Genomic DNA, 19,408 nt, shown 5'->3' with positions numbered 1-19,408 from the left:
CGCACCGCCGTGGCGCCCCTTTACCAACACACATTGACCAGGGTGGTGAAGTATGATTAAACAACCCCCATGAACAATACAGCACGAGTAGGGAAGGTATTCATCCAACAGTGGGTTGACAAAGTAAATAAATCATCTTCTTACTCTAGTATACTGGCTCGTACTGTAATGTGCTCTTGGCCACAGACCCCTGTGTGTTTGGTCTTGTGTTGCTCTTGGGTGGATTTTATCTGGCCAATATGGATGGCCTGCCACGTGCAAAATTATTCCAGAGGAATTGGCCAAAAATCCAAAGTTAGAATCCTCCTAAAATAATAGTGTCTTGAGATCCATTGAGGCAGTTTGTGTTTGCCATTGAGTGGCAGATAGAAGGAGGAAACACACGGATTAGAGAAAGCACACGTCGGCTATAAACCCAATTAAACCTGTTAGTAAAAGTAAGTAGGCTTGGCCAGGATGCATCGCTGGAAGCAATGATGGTGGCCAAGAACGGTGATGGAGTTGATTGCCAAGGAATGGGAATTCGTCCCAGAGTGCATTCATGAAGGATATAGTGATAACATTAGCTCGTGTGCAGGTCCTAGGTGTGGCGGATGGTGAAGACTTGGGAAGGCCTTCATTCAGCAGTGGATTTATCATGGCTGATGATGAAGATGATAGCCGTTCCCCGTACTGCACTCACACACATTGTATACCCTGGTCTCATCCGTTATTTAGGAGTGTAAGCATCTGTGATGCAGAGAAAGGTCAGCTCCGTCAACACTATAGTATTCCCCAATGTAGATCAACAATTACGGAATTGTGTAAACACATGTGTGGCATGTCTAAAGGGCGAATCAATTGCCGCCGTCTATTTGTGGTGGGCCGATTTAAAAATCGATGCTCGCTTGCCTGGCTTTGCAACTGCAATATGCAAGTTTCATCGGAGAAAGCGTTGGCTTTTTGCGACCTACATCTCTGCAGTGTAGATGTGGACTGCAATTTATGAACCGTAATAGGAATTTACAGCCGTTTGTCCATCCACTGGTTGATTGACAAAGGGCCCTTCTTTTGACCCCTCTTCACCATTTTAAACTATTCAACTATATTCCTTTTTAATTATACCAGGTAATGCCCACTGAGCTATATAGTGCTTTATCAAAAGCGACCTGGCCACAGATAATTAATAGCTCTACAAAGTGGCTTGGCATGTGCACATTTATTGTAGCCAAATACTCTAAACGCATATTTCTAAATGTAGAGGGAAAAACCAGAGGACCCGGAGAAAAATCCATGCGACCACGGAGAGAACATACAAACTCATAATATACAGGTATCAGGGTCGAGATCGAACCCATGCCCTCCTGTATACCAGGTAAGGTAATTAACAGCTCTCCACCACGGCGCCCCATGCTTGCTGATAAAGGCAACGGGAGCATGATGCAAACGCCCCTTTATCGATCCACTGCTGGATGAAGGCCTCCCCGATTCATGTGCCAATCAAAGAAGTTGATTTGACCATACTTCACCACATTGGTCGGTGAGTGCGGTTAGTGAAGGTGGTCACTCGGGACCGGTTCGGGTGTTACTCGCCATCGTTGTCGGCCTTGGCCAGGATTCGAACTTGGATCGCCGGGTTCATGCCACAGTGCGCCAAGGAGCTCTAGAGTTCATTACCTTGTATAAAGAGCCATCTAATAGAATTGTAATTAGCGCAAGGAGTGCCTCGTGCTAAATGTAGCAGGTGTGTGTACTGTACTGTAGCGACGGCAGGAGATGAAAATGAGCCACATTGAGATTTAAAACATGCATTCAGGCGAGAGCTCTTTGCGTGCGAAATCCATTCAAAAAATAGTACAAAACGCAGTCCAAGCTCGTATTACCATTTCAATGAATGTCATTAAATACACAGAATATGTTGCCAAAAAAGCAGTTTTTAACATAATCTGTGTAAATAATCTCCATACGTTTTGTTTTGCAGTTTTTTGTATATTTTATCTTTGAAGAAATGCACACATTTTTACTGTTCCTCGTACAAAGTGAGAATAATCCAGTTGCATCCGTCCAGTTTAGCAACGAATGCCGGTGGGGAGGGGCTGGGTGGGGTCCGTTTGGGTTGGTGAAGGGAGTGGAAGACAGATTACAGCTCTGATATCACATGCCAATGATCTTAGTCGGCTGGGAATTGATCTAAGCTAAAGTATTTAAACGGTAAGGTCCACAGAGCTATATAGCTATATTTCAGAGGTGACCTGGCCACAAATGATAGCTCAACGAAGTGGCTCATCATTGTGTGGAAATTTATAGTAGCCAAATTATCTAAACGCATGTTTCTAAATGTGGAGGGGAAAACCGGAGGACCCGGATGAAAATCCACGTGGGAGAGACACATGCAAACTCCAAATATACAGGCATCAAGGTTGGGATCGAACCTACGACCTCCTGTATACCAGGCAAGGTAGTTAACATTTTACCACCGTGATCTCTGGATGCTGGATTGACAGTGCAATGTGCTAAACACTGCCACCACTCCCATCCATGTAGCTGGTGTACGTAATCGGTTTAACGACATAAAGCGGTGTGGCAGTGGTTTGCACACCACGCTATGAACCCACCGACCTGTGTTCGATTCGGTAAATGATATTTTACTGAAACAGTCAGGCTAATGGGATGAACATTTCTACACGAATACTGTAAGATGTAGAAAAATGACACACGAATAATTTATTCTTTAATATCTTCATGTCTCCAAATCTTGGCAATTCATAATATTACTGGGGAGAGGAATGGTTACAAGACTAATATTAAGTAGGATGGCCAAAGTGATTTCTTGCTCAAATGAACATTCTGGTGGTGCTCTTCTCATGTGTGCAGCCCTGAGCCAGCGGTCGAAATTCCACATTCTTATGGCAAGAGAGAGGGTCTCTCCGGGGGAGAGAAAAAACGTAGACCTGCCCACAAAGTGGTACAATTTTTTTGCCCCAGAAGGATGATAGCAAGAGTCAACCCGCAACCAGAGGAATTGAACCTCGCAATCTTCCAGTTGCGAGCCACTCACTCAGCGGCTGAACGCATTTTATTCTTCGTTTTCTGCGCAGGTGAGATTGTGCGGGTTTTTTTCCATGTTCTTTTCCTTCCTGTAGATCCTGACACAATGTTGTAGCTTAATAATTGCCTGCGTCAGAGATGTTTGAAGTGGATATGGGAACGCGTGCTTCACCAAGCCATCGTAAGGGTGGTAAACATAAAAATTCGGCTGCAGCCTATTTGGTAAAAAAAAAATGGATATGTCCTTTGCATCTGATCGTCCTATTGCACAGTGGCCCGCTTGAGCCGATTTATTGAAATATGCGTGTTCACTTCATGTTCTCAAGTGTAAATTCATATTCGTCCACAGGGAAAACCTCCCGGGGATTGGCAAAAGGTGCTGCCGTAAATGATGTGCTGCAGGTTTGTGTGGTGTCGAGAGCGGTGTCCGGTGTGAGGGTGAGGCAAGGCAAAATGAATTAACGCTCGGTATTTGTGGAGTAATGCATTCACGTCCGGACGGCCGTCTGGGGTTGTCAATAAAAAAAAAGTCGTGACCATGGAAATGAATGCACCCGTGGTATTGGATTTTTGTTTAAAAGCCGAGAGGTGCTACCATGAAACGTTAAATACTGGGTTTTTTTTTCTTAACGCTTCGTGCAACAAGAATGCCATGGAGAACTCTGACAATTGACCGCGTCCCCTGGACATTCAATTGATTTTAACGATTCGTGTTCATGAATTGATTCACGAATAGATTTTTTTTTACAGACTGTAGTGGATATTGCAGCCGCTAGACTCTGCACGTGTCATCTGAACCCTTGACACTGCACGCAATGGACATGTGCACTCCTTTGCCTCTCCACTGCTGAATGAGGGCCCCTCCTCATACCGTGCTGGTCGTGGGGGAGATATTTAACCGGACTTGACCACTTGGGTTGGTGAAGGTGGAGAAAGCATGGGCATGGAAACGTAGACGTACAGTACAACAATAATGTTTCTGCCCTGCCCACTGCGTAGCCCCAAAACAGCAGCCCATAACAACCTGTTATGCATTGCAGTTTACCATTCACAAACGATGTCCAAGCTCAGACCTGCTACCTGCTTGGGCTCCAGAGGTCTAATGAGATCTGGTATAGCCCACATGATTTGGTGATCGGCGTGTAAGGCATAAGGGTTGAAAATAATACATTCTTACGCATATATTGTGAGCATAATAATCGCTAAATGAATGCATTGTTATACCTCTTAATTGCTAATAATTGTTAAGAGCCATCCCTTAATGAATAGCATTGTTTTCCATATCGAGTGTGTATGTCGGTCGGTACCCAATTAAGCCTTCAAATGGCTCATTCGCAATTTAATAATTGCCATGCTTGGGCATATCGGCGAGGCTTAAGTGCAGCTGGAGCTGTTCGGGGCAGAGCTCCAGAAAACAATTTCGCAAAGCTTGTCAAAGAATCCGATAGAAAACGTCTAACACTCGATTAGGGGCAGGCATTCTGGGAATGGGGGCTGGTGGACCACCCCCCCCCCCCCCCAAAATAAGCTCCGTAGCCCCTGAAAAAAAAAATCGGTGAAAAGATCTAAGCCCCCTGAGCAAGAGGCAAAACACGGGGAGCGAGCAGGAGGCGGTGTGCTCCCCACGTTGTTTTTGTCGTCGTCGTTATTTATTTATTTCTAATTTGACATAAACGCACTGGCTTCTCACCGGTGGCTGCTCTTCACCTTTTGTCGAGCGACTCGGGTGCCGTGCGGTTTCTCATTCGCCTCGAAAACGGTGCCGGGCAGTTGCTTTCCCGGCGACCGTCACAGACACTCGTGAACCCACGAGCGCCGTGATTGTGCAGCGGCTTCTTCGTGAGCGGTGGCGGTTGTGCGTTGCAAGTTTGTCACGTGGATAATAAAATAAAATATGCACTGCATAAAATACATCTAGAGGCGTAACGATGAATCGATTCATCGCCCAAAATATATATTTTTATACTCGTGATATAGGCATTGAATTGCGTTTGAAAAACGTGTTTTTTCAGGCTATATATATTTATATAACGTTTGGTTCTTGTTTAGCCCCGCAGTCACTAAAGGCTCTAATTCACCACAATTCTAAACAAAGTAAAATATCGATCCTCCAATTAAATTGTGACCCCTGTATTGCGACAATCCGCCATATGTACTTAGAATAAAATAATAAATAAAATGAGAATAATGAAATAGTTATCATTTCGAGGGCACTGGTACAGTGGTTGGCGCCTTGCACTCTTAACCCGGTGACCTGAATTTAATTCCTGGCCAAGGCTCTCTCACCTGGTTAAGAAAATAAACTTGAATTTGAAATAAACTTGAAGGCTGACATCACAGTGGTAAGTGATGTCCAAAGCAATTCTGGGCACGCACTGCCTTCAGCACCAGAATATTTAGTTGTACTGGAGGAATCCGATGAGCTATTAAGCTCTTCACCAACCTCCACTGACCTGCGTAGTGAAATTTGGTCAAGCAACTCCCATGGCCTACAAAATGCATGGGCGGGAAGCCTTCATCCAGCAGAAGATCGACACAGGCCCGTGAAATAAAACGTGGCGCACACAAATATAACGCACATTCCCATTTGTTCCCCCCCTGAAACGTGTCAAATAACAATTACCCACCTTTGTTTGTTTTTTAATATATATAGATATTTTCAATTGGCAAAGCATATCACTGCCGGAGGCTGCGCAGGTACAATTATTGCATCTAGACGTACGGCAAGGAGTTGCACTGGGGGCTGTCTGTCCGAGTTTGTCCCCTCGAGGTGGATTGCGCCGGGGACATAATTACGGTGCGGTGGCGGCGGCTAACGCATTCTGGAATTTTCGGCTGTGATGAATGGCATTCATGTTGGTGAACAAAAAAAAAAAGTTATTTTAATTCGACGCGAATCTCGCCTGTGCGCGGTTTGCAACGCGAGGACATTTCTTAATTGGCTGCACGACCGTTTGCTAGGGAAGCTCGCTGAGGTGTCTTTCGTCTTCTTTGTGTTGTGCTGTGCGGAGTGTTCCATCGTTATTCACGAGGGATGCGTTCCGGAGATGAATGGCAAATTTCGCGAATAGTGATGTTATCTTCTGAATGAATGACCTCAAATGAATACATAAATTAGCTTTTAATTACGTGAAGATTCTAATAACACGAAATTTTTTTGTTAAATAAATATCAAATATTACAAATGACTATTAAAGTCTCTCATCACGATATCTCTGATCACTTTATTGCTCATCACTTTATCTCATCTCGTTTTTTTCTCTCTCTCTCTCTCTCTCAATGCAGTTGTGTAGAGTTCCAGATGTGATTCACAGAAATATAAAATCGCGGATTGCAAGTTCGTGAATAACGAGGGAATACTTGGACAGCAGTCGGCACCCTCGATCTGGGACGCTGGCACAATGGCGACATGGTTGGCGCACTGAACTTAAAATCCAGAGGCGTCGCCAGTTCCATTTGAGCTCTCTGCGTGGCAGTTGAAACGATGAGGCAAGTTTCTTCACCTGACCCTCATGCCTCTGTCTACCCAGCGGCATAAAAAGGTTCACCACAGTTGTTGGTTGATTGGCTGGTTCGTGTGTGGTGGGGTCAGGTGTGGGTTCTCCCACCACTTCAAAAAGGTGTCCGTGTGGTAGAGCAGGCCGATGCAAACCAGTCGCGGAGAGAGAGAGTAGGCCAAATACACGATAAAGAGGCTGTCTAGAACTCCGTCTTGCAACGACCCTTCTGCCAGCAGTGGCGTGAGCAAGCAAATTCAGGGCTGCACCTCTGCCACCTTGATAATCTCGATCAACTCCTCTGTTCAAGAAGGATGTGCGTTTTCTGCTGTCGTTGCATTGGATTCCGTTTAGCATGATACGTACGGCAGCAAGTCCTGCGTCTATCTCTCTGCGCCTATCTCTCTGCGCCGCCTCTTGCGTTTCTCCTTTGTTGTGGAGCTGCATGAGAGAGCAACTCTCGAGCTGCAGTTCCAGCTCTTTTCCGTACCGGCATCGCCACAGCTCGCCACCTCCGTAGCCCCCCACGCCTCACCCCCCCCCCCCCTCCACCCCACTCTGCTTCTCCGCATGAAGTAGCACCGCAGATGGTCGGAACGTTCCTGCGACATGCGCGGAAACCTCTCGCAGAGCGGATCTATCCAAAACACTCGTCTAAAAAAAATGAAAGATGCAAAGAGCCCTCGTCGCGTAGGGCTCCGCTATTTTGGGGGCCATTATTTTCCCGTGAAGAGGTCCTCCGCGCTTGCCTTGCGTTGGGTCGTACTCTCGACGCGTGTCGGTCGGTGGATAATTGCTCGGCGGCGGCGAGATTTTTCGCGGGAGCGGAGGCGCTGGCGGGTGACGGTACGTGGGCAAGGGGCGAGGGTGTGCAGAGCTGTCGGGGTGTGCGCGAGCGAGGGAACGGTCGCGTAGATCTGTGGGAGGAATGGCGAGTACCCGGGCAGGAGGGCGCACTCGTGTGGGCAGGGACCACAGCCCGCGACTTGGTGCGGGTGGTAGAACCACAGAAGAGCCATATTTATTGTGTTAGGGTCAGGCAGGTGCAGCGCTGAACCACGACGTTACGTTTTGAAGGTAGAGAGATGTGATCCACCAGTGGCATCCTAATTGGTCAAATCAAGGCAAGCTACTGTGGCCAGATTTCAACGCCCACTTGGATATAATTTTTTCACGAGAGTTTTTAATGCTAATAATTTGCACGAAGATTAGGGTCATGTGTGTAGCCTACATCGCCTGTTTGAGCAAGTGCTTTTTAGCAAGCTCGTACCAGATTGTCCCCGGTGCACACAGCAGAGTGGTGGCGTGACCAGCACCATGTCTGGCTGCCTTTGTCTCCTCCGTTCTATGGTTTACAACCTTCACTAGGTCCACGTTTAACACTGGGTCTGCCTCGGGGAGGTCTGGAACAGGTGCAGGAATTTGAAACCCACATTGCTGCGAATGTAATATAGCACTGTGCACGAAGCACTGTGCTACCACCACTGCCAGCAACAGCAACAAACACGACGTTTGCCGCCAAGTGGTCGTGGGATCACCACGGCACTTGTGCCAGTCCAGGTGGACTTTCAGGCCACGTAAAGTGTGGAAGGATCCCTGGCAGGAGGTCACGGGTGCCATGGGTTGACTGACTGAGATGACCTATAGATGCACCAACTGTACCCCCTACTGTGCCAACTTTTTGTTGCATTTGAGCCCCCTAGCACTCCACTCGTTTTTTGTCAACATCGCTCCTCTGCCCTCTGTTGTTGCTGGAGGACGACTGCCTCCAACTGCCCAGCATCCTTCACGAGCCTCCTCCACAGAGGTCGATCCTGACACTGCTGGTCCCAGTCGTTGGCAAGTCCACTCAGCTCCACATCCTCCTGTACCACATCACTCCATGCCTTCTCGAAGCCTGTGCGGCACCCGTTTAGCCCCCTCTATTCGGCTGAAAGAGCACCCCAATGTGAACTGGGAATGACTCCGATTCCTGGCCACGTAGCTCTACCCAGGCCTGCCCACCATCATGAATTACTTACTCCTCTATGGAGCATAAGGCCGCAAAAAGCCCACGCCATGCCAGACGGTCTTTAGCAGCTGTCTCTGCTTCACCCCAAGACAGGCCCATGAAGGGCCCTTAATGATTGTGAGCAGAATCAGAGACTCCGAAAGCACGAACAACTGCCCCACAGCCCTGGCCTGTTGATGGTATCATAGGCCTTGACCAGGTAAATAAAGTAGAGATGCAGGTCTTGTTGGAATTTCCTACACTTCTGCTGTAGCAGACAGACAGAGAATGTGGCATCCGTGCAGGACCGTCCTGGTCTGAAACTACATTGGGGCTTCGCAAGCCTCTCCTCGGCATGCCTGGCAAGGCGATGTTGAATAATCCTTGCCAGGACCTTTCCCAGCACAATTATAAGGGAGATGCCCCTAGAGTTACAATATGTGCAGTCCCCCTTCCAATCCTGCGAAACCTGTCCTGTGGTTCAGACAGTTGTGATGATGTGATGTCATGACTGGCAGATGCACCACCTGTGCGACAACCATTCTTGCACAAAGACGAAGATTTCCCCGTGTCGCCTTTAACAGACTGTTGGGACAGGTGCAGTTATAGCGAGCACCTATCAAGGCTGGCATGGCACACAACGGGCTGGTGTGGCCAACATGTAAACATATGCGTGGACACACAACGACAAGCTCCCATTGCAGCATTGCATAAACTTGACCAAAGTGTTGTTCGTCAGTACCTCTTATGGCTGACTGTGCATAAAAGTGGATGGTGGGGTTCAGCATTGAACTCGTCCACAAACCAAACATTTAGCTGAAAGCAACTTGTTGGCACCATTACCTCAAGATCAGTGGTTCTTAACCTTTACTGCAGCCTTTGCACCCCTTTAGTACTCAATAGTTAAAGAATTATGTGAATAAATACAAAGGGTTTGATGAAACAAAGTAATTATACTTGCATGCCCGTGCTTAATTTGTGTTTCGATGATTTACCTTAAAAAAAATCCGACATGTCTCCTCGCACACCCAGAAAGGGCATCTCGCCCCTCCAGCGGGTGCATGCACCCCAGTTTAAGAACCACCGCTCTAGACTTAAGCAATTGCTGATGACTGCTCCATACGTTATTTAAATGTTTCAAATTTTCACACATTTGTTAATCCATTGCTGGATGAGAGCCTCCCCCACCCCCACTCCTTGGAGGTTGTTGACCATACTTCACCACGCTGGTCAGTGCAGGTTAGTTGAAGTGGTTGGGAGGGAGTGGACTGGACCGAGTCGGATGACACTCTCAGTGCCGTGTCCATAAATGAAACTCAAGTAGCTGGGTTGGATGGCGCAGTGCGCAATCCGCAGTGCCACAATCTTCTCTTCCAACCATCAGCATCAATCACATTGATGTGGATTAACGCGGTTAGCACGGTTGGCCTATGCACGGTGTGAAAGAAGTTCAACATACATCCGTACGTTCACAATAAGCGTTAGTATTTTTAAAGTATGTAAATTAACTGTGATATTTTAAGGCTTAAAATAGGGAATGTTATTTATACGGAGTGGCATGGATGGGTGGTTGCTCATGGCTTTTGGGTGGTTGCTCATGGCTTTTGGGTGGTTGCTCATGGCTTTTGGGTGGTTGCTCATGGCTTTTGGGTGGTTGCTCATGGCTTTTGGGTGGTTGCTCATGGCTTTTGGGTGGTTGCTCATGGCTTTTGGGTGGTTGCTCATGGCTTTTGGGTGGTTGCTCATGGCTTTTGGGTGGTTGCTCATGGCTTTTGGGTGGTTGCTCATGGCTTTTGGGTGGTTGCTCATGGCTTTTGGGTGGTTGCTCATGGCTTTTGGGTGGTTGCTCATGGCTTTTGGGTGGTTGCTCATGGCTTTTGGGTGGTTGCTCATGGCTTTTGGGTGGTTGCTCATGGCTTTTGGGTGGTTGCTCATGGCTTTTGGGTGGTTGCTCATGGCTTTTGGGTGAAGGCCCCCTGGGGGGGGGGGGGGGGGGGGAAGGGGGCACAGAGCCCAGTGTTTATGGTTGGGGGTGAGGTGACCTGGGCCGTGAAGTTCCTCGTGGAGCACAGAGGATAATTGACCTCACGGAGTCGCTGTGCCTCAAAGGGCATCGTTTTGAGCGGAATCAATGAGAGGATCGGCTAACTGCACCATGAGCAGTCCGTGATCCCACCACCACCGTTAACGCCACAATGAGTTCGAATATTGTGCCTGAATATTTGTGTGTGTGCACGCACCCATGAATGTGTGTGTGTGCACCTGAATACGTGAGTGTGCATGTGTGTGTGAAAGCATGTAAGTTTGTGACGAGCAGTGGTTTCGTGGGGAGTGCTACAAACCCGGCAACCCGAGTTCAATTCCCGCTCCTGATCAATAACAGAGGCGAATATTTGAACCGGTCCTGCGCTTAGCTCGACTCGGCCTCAAATGAGTACCGGGTGTGGTGAGTAAATATTGACACTCGAGAGACAAAGGCCAGTTGTGCTGGCCACCCCACCCCCTCGTGTGCCATGCCGGCCTTCATAGGTGCTATGTATCGAGCAATTCACACTTGGCTTCTGTAATTGACGGGAAGAAGTCGTGAAATATCCAAACTCTGACAACACAATTAAAGCTGCGCCAGGCAATTGGCCAGAGACTTGACAAAATAAATCAACGAACGTTGGTGGAAAACTCTCCCCGGGGTCCCCTGTCGGCTTCTCCGGGCTCGTTTGCGCTCCCGTAGCAGGCGCCCTGCAGCAGGCGTTGCGTCCGTCTCCGCCGTGGTGGTTTCGGGGATCAGAAAAACCCAGTGCCCTTTCATATCAGCTGAGGGCAATGGAGGCCATCGCCCATCCCTACTGAGCGGCGTTCGCCCATCACTTGGGACCAAGTGCTGTTAACATGCTACCCTTGTATGTATTTTTTTTATTTTTAACTTCTTTCGCACAGTACGTAGCCAACCGTGCTAATCAGAGGTGCGGTTAAAGGGGGGGGGGGGGATCGCAGATTTTGGCGAAAATGACAGCTGCATTTGACGTACGTCAATGCAGGCAAACGATGGCTCGGCTCAGACAGGCACACGACGTGTGTGGCTGTGGCTGCAGTGCCGAGCTGCTTGAGAATTAAAAAAAAATCTTAAAGGATTATATGAACCCAGCAGCATAGTGCTTAGCCGGATTTCAAACGCTCTATCTGTTGCATTTGAAAGGGGGCTTTGCTCTCTCTCTCGCCCATAAATAATTCATGCCTTCTGATTATTTCATTTTAGTTGGGATGCTAGGTCCTTCTAAAAAGATCAATAATGTCCAAAACTGTTTTCAAAGGTAAACGAGATTATTAATTTAATTCCTTGCCATCTTCAATTGGGCACGGGCAGTCTACACGGGGCAGAAAGTATTCGATGAGTGGGAGCAGTGGGGGGGGGGGGGGGGGGTGCGCGCGATGCTTATTTTAGTTGGCGGCAGAGGAGGAGGAGGAGGACGGGGAAAAAAAATAAACAAGCACAGAAAATAGATGCTAACCGTCATTTGTCCGCGCACTGCGTCTTACCACCTGTGTGCCCGGCCGTTCCTGCGAGACCCCGGTGTGTTTAAAGCATCGCCGCTCTGCGTGGAGTCGCGGTAACCGGCACCGCGCCAGCGTGCGCCATGAATAGTGATTTCGCATCCCGCCTTTAGCTCTCCCAACGCGCAAAGGGCATCGTGCTATGCGCGCGTGTTTACCGGCGGCAGACGCGTCGGCAGCGTCGGAAATATAAACAGCGGCTCAGGTGTTGCTGCCGTGGTGTTACTTGATACGGCCTGAGACCAAATAGCACTGAATACGCCTGTTCTTGTCAGATCTTGGATGCCAAAGCGGGGCACGGTTGAGCCCGGATTGTGCTTGGATGGGTGACCACTGTGTGTACGCAATACAAGCTCTATGCTGCTGCTGCTGGTAACCCACTTCCTGTTATCCAATCGTGCTGACACTTTCCACACAGACTCATTGTGCGTGACAATTAATGTTCGTGAAAATTTTTTTCCAAAATGTTACACTTTTTAGGACAAAAAAATTATATTTAATTACCAATTGCTTAATGCTGCCATGCAATCATCTGACCCATAGGTGGCAGCCATCTCAAGCCAGAGGACGAGAGGACTCTAGCCGCCACGCATATAAAGGATTTATAGTGAAAAACTTTGTTTTTACGGGTTAATTTTTTTGTTGTTCTTATTCCCGGCAACAAGTCCCACACGTCCGCGTCCGAGCGTAGCCCGTGGCCTCACTCTCGAGACGAATGTGCTTAATGCCTTCCAAACCCGCGATTACGCCGGTTTTACATCAGATAAGTCCACGCATTGCGCATGGTCGCAGCGCATGGTCTAGTGCCGCTGATAATGACTCATTGTTTGTTTTCCCGGTTTCTTTTGTCCTTGATTTGTGTTCCGTGGGTTCGCAGCCTCTTGACGGCCTCGTAGATTATTTCGTTTTTTGGCTGCTCTACATTTCAACGTGATAAAGCCACTTCGTTGAGCTATCGTTAGTGGCCAGTTTGCTTCTGAAAAAGAAGCTAATCGCTCTGGGCTTTACCTGCTGAAATAAAATAGTATATTTTTATTAATATATGTGTGCTTTTTATTAGCTTACCTTTCCTATACATTCCACTCCTATCGTGTTTTTGTATTTGTTTTTTTGTTGTAACGTTCTAACCCCCCCCCCCCCCCTACTGGACATCTGTGAAAAAAAGTTTTATAGCTCATCGGATTCCTTCAGTATAAATAAATATTCTGATTATAATATTTCGTTCCCCGTATGAATCGTCACTTCGTATTTCACGGACAAATTCCCTGCCACATTTAAAATTTGAGTATCTGTACCTCCCACAGAGAGCGATACGTATTCCATTGAATTATTTGTATATCGCTGCTTCCCTATCGGCTTTGGCTCACGTTATCTACAAAATGCAAGGTGTATATCAAGCAGAAGCTCCTGACGTATAGTTGTGCCTTACAGAAACTGTACTTGCCACCACACGTAGCTTTAAAACACAACATCACATTGAAAACAAATTCCCATCATTCGCAATGACAAAACAAAATGGATCAAACCCGTGACACAAGTGGCGGCACAACTGTCACGTAGGGCAGAAAGCCAACACATGCGGTTTTCCTCGTGAAGAAACGAGCGTATGAATCAAATAAAAAAGATAACGTTTGGAAAAGCTAATAAATTGAATACCTTCACAACCATCGTGTTCAAAAACCGTTTCCCGAGTCACACCAGACCGCGTTCAGGATTCTTGCGATGCAGATGTCCGAAACTCGGGACGGCCAAACCAAAAGTAACGCAGCTTCGATTAGCAAGGTTGGCTACGTACGGTGTGAAAGATGTTCTACATACATACATACATATTGAAGGTGTCCTAAGAGAGGCAAAAATGTCCAAAAACCGTTGCAGTGCGGCTGCCTTTATTCCCTTTCACTTTGTTCTCGCATTACTCATTCTGTGTGCGATGTTTCCAAATTCTAGCAGGGAACTTTTTTATGTTTCACGTTGGGTCGCTTTTTCCACGCAACTTTTCCCCCCAAGCTCCATTATACACCTCGTGTTCCATGGAATGCTTCCATTGCTACGCGTCTCTCCAAATGCGTTCCCTCCACGTGCTTTTTCCATGCTTCTTGATTTTCGTTTTCCAAAGGGTGGGCTCGGAGAGAGGGCCACCATAAACCCAGGCATGCGACAAAAAAAATGAACCCTCTCTCCGAACTCCTAACCACTGTCGGTAGATTTACCCCCCCCCCCCCCACCTCTTTATCATGAGAGGGGTCACAAAAACTCAGGACAACAACAAATACATCTAATTTGAAGGCTGCTAAAATGCACGTTCGATTAGCACGGTTCAACATACATACAATGTACATACATTGAATAGAGTAACATGGTAGATGCATATTTGCAACTCCTGAGATGAACTGAATGTGTGGTGCGGTAATGAAACGATACCAATCCTCCCATTTTGAGTTTGTGAGCGGGCAGAATACCTCGGAGTCGGTGGTGGGATACTTTTAGGACAGATCATGGAGGAGGTCAAGTTGCCTTCTGCGCTGCTACGGGATCTGGCAGAAGGTGGCAGGTGTTGGCGATGCGGTGTGGGGGGGCCATCAACAGCTGTGGCTGCGATGGCAATCTTCATCTTTGTGTGAGGGTTCCACTCGAACCTCCTGGCAGGCCCAGCTGTGGGAGCGAATGAGGTGGTATGGTGGCAAGATGTTAACTACCTCGCCTGGTATGCAGGGGGTCGTGAGTCCGATCCCGACCCCTGACGATGCCTGTATATTTTTCCATTTGCATGTCTTTCTCCCCACGGTCATGTCGATTTTTCTCCGGGTCCTCTGGGTTTTCCCTCCACATTTAGAAACATGCGTTTAGAGTTTTGGGCTGAAATAAATGTCCATGTCATAAGCCACTCCGTTGAGCTATAATTTGCGGCCAGGTTACTTTTGTAAAAAGAGCTATCTAGCTCGGTGGGCCTTAATTGGTAAAATAAAAAGAGTTTTAGTTTAAAGTTTAAAATGGCATTTGACGTTGTCGCGTGGGTACTGACTTCTCCGCCTGTGTGTGCTCCCTCCCTGCGCTCCACAGCCTCGGCCACCCAGGAGGACTTCCAAATCCGGCCGCATGCCCTCTTCGTGCATTCGTACAAGGCGCCCACCTTCTGCGACCACTGCGGAGAGATGCTGTGGGGCCTGGTGCGGCAAGGCCTCAAGTGCGAAGGTGACGTTCATCTCCTCATTATCGATGTGTGTGCGTGTGTGTGTTGTCGCACTGGGTCATGTAGCCTGCATGCCCAGCAACCGCATACCTAAACAGCTTTTATTGTCCCAATAGTCTGTCAAGGCTATACTGGAGGATCTTTGTCACTGTCTTGTTGCCGCACTCATCGATAGAGCAGTGGCGCAGTGATTAGCGCACTGCTATGCACCTGATGACCAGAGTTTTTGAGTCCTTCCCACGGTTAACACTGTGTGGCGATTTTATTAACCAGTCCTGGGCCTCCGCTAGGTCAACTAAGCCTTTAATGAGTGCCTGACATGGTGTGTAAGGATCAGCATGAAGGTGGCCAGCATGGTGCTGATCACAACCTTTAATAGGTGCTTGCAAACAGCACTTGCCCCAACAGTTTATAAGCGAATGAGGGGGGCAGAGGATCTTTGTCTTTGTCACACTTGTAAGTTGTCAAGCTGGGCGTGGTGGCGCACATCTGTAAACCAGCTCTTTGGAGGCACATACGAGTGGATTTGTGAAACTCCCAAACGTGCTGGCCTCTATGGGGTGGTTAAGAGATGGCGGTGCACCTTGAGCATTCTTGAATCCATCTGCGGAGCTTTGAGTGTTATCCTCTTGTGTTTTTTTTCCCCAGGATACTCCCAAATTCCTTTTTGTCCATATTTGATGATGTAGGCGCATACCCTGTTGGAGTAAGTTTGATAATCAATAGCTAATTTACTTGTTAGATCTCTCAGCTGTCAATATAATAACAAAAAATAGTTTGTATTGTAGGCCTCCAGACCTTCATTTAATCGACGTCTAACAGTCTTTTGCAAACGAGGAATTCGTTTGCAGGGTGGCGATGTCATGGTCACAGGAATACAGAAACAACAATGCGATAACAGAGACAAGGGAGGCTGCGTGCATTCCAAGATAAATTATTTCACAAATAAATATTGCACCACATCTAAAGTTATCCCATTATGTGTAATATTTCAATCAAGCCATTGAGAGCCGCTGCATCTTTGCCCATTTCGTGCCGTCGATTTCCACAGTAATGGTGTGTCTTACCATGCTGCAGGTTGTTGCCATAATTGGCCTTTATTGTTACGAAGCATTGTGGTTGCAAATCCTGTAGCAAAAGTACCTGTCATTCTCTTGTGCGCCGTGCACCTTTCGCGTGGCTCAATGAGCCATTGCCTGACTACTCCTTTTGATGTGTGACCTCACTATGAAAAGCTGACCTTAATGGGTTCACAGATCGAAGAGATGAATCTTTGTTTCCTTATCGCAGTTACGGAGCACAGGCCCAAAGGCATCCAACACGGAACGGATGATGAGAGGATGTTGGGGAAGCCGACAACACGGAGCATCGTTGCGAGTGTAGCAGATGAGAACGAACACATTAAAAAAAAATGGAATCAAGCACGAGTTTTTTTGGAACTTGGTAAAAGAAACGATGGGAGGGAGTTCAAAAATCAATCTTCCTTAAGTGGGAATGTATGTTGTTTTTATAAACATATCCCTCAATTCACGGTGGTGAGCTCTTTATTATCTCGCCTGGTATGCAGAAGCCATGGGTTCGATTCCGACCCTCATAATACCTGTATTTAGAGTTTGTATGTTTTCCCCATGGTCATGTGGATTTTTCTCCGGGTCCTCCGGACTTACTCTTCACATTTGAAAACATACATTCAGACTCATTGTCTGCTATGAATTTCCACTTGATAAGCCACTTCGTTGAGCTATCGTTTGTGGCCAGGTCACTACTGAGAAAGAGCTACATAGCTCAGTTGGCCTAATCTGATAAAATAGAAATAATGTAATGGGTTATTTTTTCTTGATGAACAATCTCATAAAATACAGCCCCTTTGCCAATCCACTGCTGGAATGAAGGCCTTATCATGCTGTCGTTCATCGGAGGTGATTTTGACCGAAACCTTACCACACTAAATTTTGATTTAAAACTTTCGTGACCGCAGGAATTAATACTCCACACCAGTTTGTGACGGTTGGTGGAATACTGTGTCATCGTACGGAGCGCTAACAACAGCGCCACTGGGACACACTTGTGTCTACAGATGAATGTTCCATACAACACCAGATCTGCCGTAATGAGGGCTCGTATCCCGAGCCATACCACATGTATTACATCAACAGGCAAGATGCGCACATCCCCTTCACGAATGGAAAATTACAGACAATCCACAGTGTTGCGATTATGACTGTGCAACCCCAAACTATTATCCGATTAGCATGTTCTTGGTTCTTTCGGTAAAGTCACGTAGAAGGGAAGTAATAAAATAATAAAAATAAAACATAATAAACCAATTCTCACGACGTTTCGGCCACAACGCAACTTTACCGAAAGAACCAAGAAAGAACCAAGAAGATGAATCCCTGCAGTCACGAAAGCTTTAAACGGATTAGCATGGTTGGGTACATATGGCACCAAAGAAGTTCTACATACATACATACATGGTAAACAACGTTAGTCTACACTCCTTCAACAGAGGATACATATCAAACTACACAAACTCTCTCTCTCTCTCCTAAAGCCCTCTCGTCGTGCCCATCAGACCTCGAGATTGGCTTTTACCTGCCATCATATGCGAGAATATAGATTTGAAGCTTTCGTGACTGCAAGGATTCATATTATTGGGTTTTTTCGGTAAAGTCACGTAGGTAAAAAATTACAATTTCAATTAATAAAAGTTTTAATAAAAATAAAATAAATTTTATTAAATATTACTAAAAGTAAAATGTATTTTATTTAATACAATTTCTTTTATTTTTATTTAACTTTTATTAATTTTAATTTTTTACCTACGTGACTTTACCGATAAAACCCAAGAATATGCGAGAATAGAATTTCTTTAAATTTTCCACACATTTCAAGAAGACGCTGCTATGAAAGATCCGATTCTCACGACTTAACGCACGTGTCAAGACTTGTTTTATTCGCTCGCTGCTCCAGCATATTGTAAGGGAGATTGTCCATGTTTCTGACTTCTTCTCAAGTTATTTTTTTACTGCATCATTACACCCCTCCGATGCAGCCACTTGTGTGATGTTTCACAAGTGTAGTGCTAGATGAGACCGACATTTTTCAGCGATGAGCAGTGGACTGCCTCAGAGGTCAATGGTTACGTTGCGTAGAAGGTATTTGGGGCAGCAATTCTGCTTCACCGATGTGATGATGCAACCGTAATTCATTTACAATTGATGAGGTTAGATCGGAGGCTTTCGCGAGTGAACTTTGGATTTGGGAGGTATGTGGGCCACCCGGCCACAGTTGCGCCCTCCCTACTATCGTCATGGTATATAAAGGCAGTGGCTTCTCTGTCTTTATTTAGCCGATGAGCCACAGGGGATGATTGTTACACCCTGGGCACTGCGTGCCATGGTCGTAACGTTTTTAGCGTCTTTTCTAGACACACTCCCTGTTTGTTTTCATATTCCGTCAAAGCTTTCTATCATATTTCGTTTTTTTGTTGAAAAACAATATTCTCCCAACAAACATACTATGATGCCAGTTTGATGAAATATTTGTCGGATAAAGCTATCACCGTGAGCTTGCTATCGCACACGGTTGTAACGTGCAGATGAAATGCTTTGAGAAAGTAATTGTTAGCATTTGCCACCTTCGGTGGTACCAATAAGCCATATTTCAGACCAATGACTCAAGGTCTGCCACACTTGACTTCCGTTGGGGATCACTGGGTCAGCTCATGATTGTTTATTGGACTTCTAAAGTCAGGACCTGACCCCTAACCTGTGCATTAGTGACCCCAATGGGAGTTGAAGTGGCTCAGAGTTTTTATCTGCAAACTGTATTTTTTTTTTCTTTCAGGTTGTTTTAAAAATTATCTCGGCCGATTGGTCACCGTGGCCATGAGGTGGAGCTTAGCGTGTGCAACGATGCGTCGGGCGGTTGTTGCGCCCATGGGCGTGCTGAGCTGCTGTGAATGGAGTGCACTGGGGCATGAAGTGGCTTCGAGAGGGTGGGCTAATTGTTTTTGGTCAGGTCAGCAATAATTCCAATGAACTTTCCTCTTGCCATCGCAAAACCAGGGACCACTGGCTGATATGGGAAATGGCAAAGAGCAGCCGTTCTGAGACTTGCCACTGCATAGGCTCCGGCGGTTGTGCTGTCAAG

At 46.7% G+C, this 19,408-nt stretch overlaps 1 protein-coding gene across 1 annotated transcript in view; it reads left to right on the top strand.

The window, feature by feature from the left end:
- The window catches only part of LOC133342386 (serine/threonine-protein kinase D1-like), a 145,941-nt gene that overhangs the window by 68,649 nt on the left and 57,884 nt on the right, over window positions 1-19,408 (top strand). Inside the window, exon 3 of the mRNA XM_061551524.1 lies at window positions 15,124-15,255. Coding sequence (XP_061407508.1) covers window positions 15,124-15,255 — 132 coding nt within the window. The remainder of the gene's footprint in view (window positions 1-15,123; window positions 15,256-19,408) is intronic.

This window comes from Lethenteron reissneri, chromosome 14 (genome assembly GCF_015708825.2).
Source record: "Lethenteron reissneri isolate LAM-NWPU_2019-01 chromosome 14, ASM1570882v1, whole genome shotgun sequence".
NCBI lineage: Eukaryota > Metazoa > Chordata > Hyperoartia > Petromyzontiformes > Petromyzontidae > Lethenteron > Lethenteron reissneri.
This window is presented reverse-complemented; position numbering and strand designations above follow the sequence as displayed.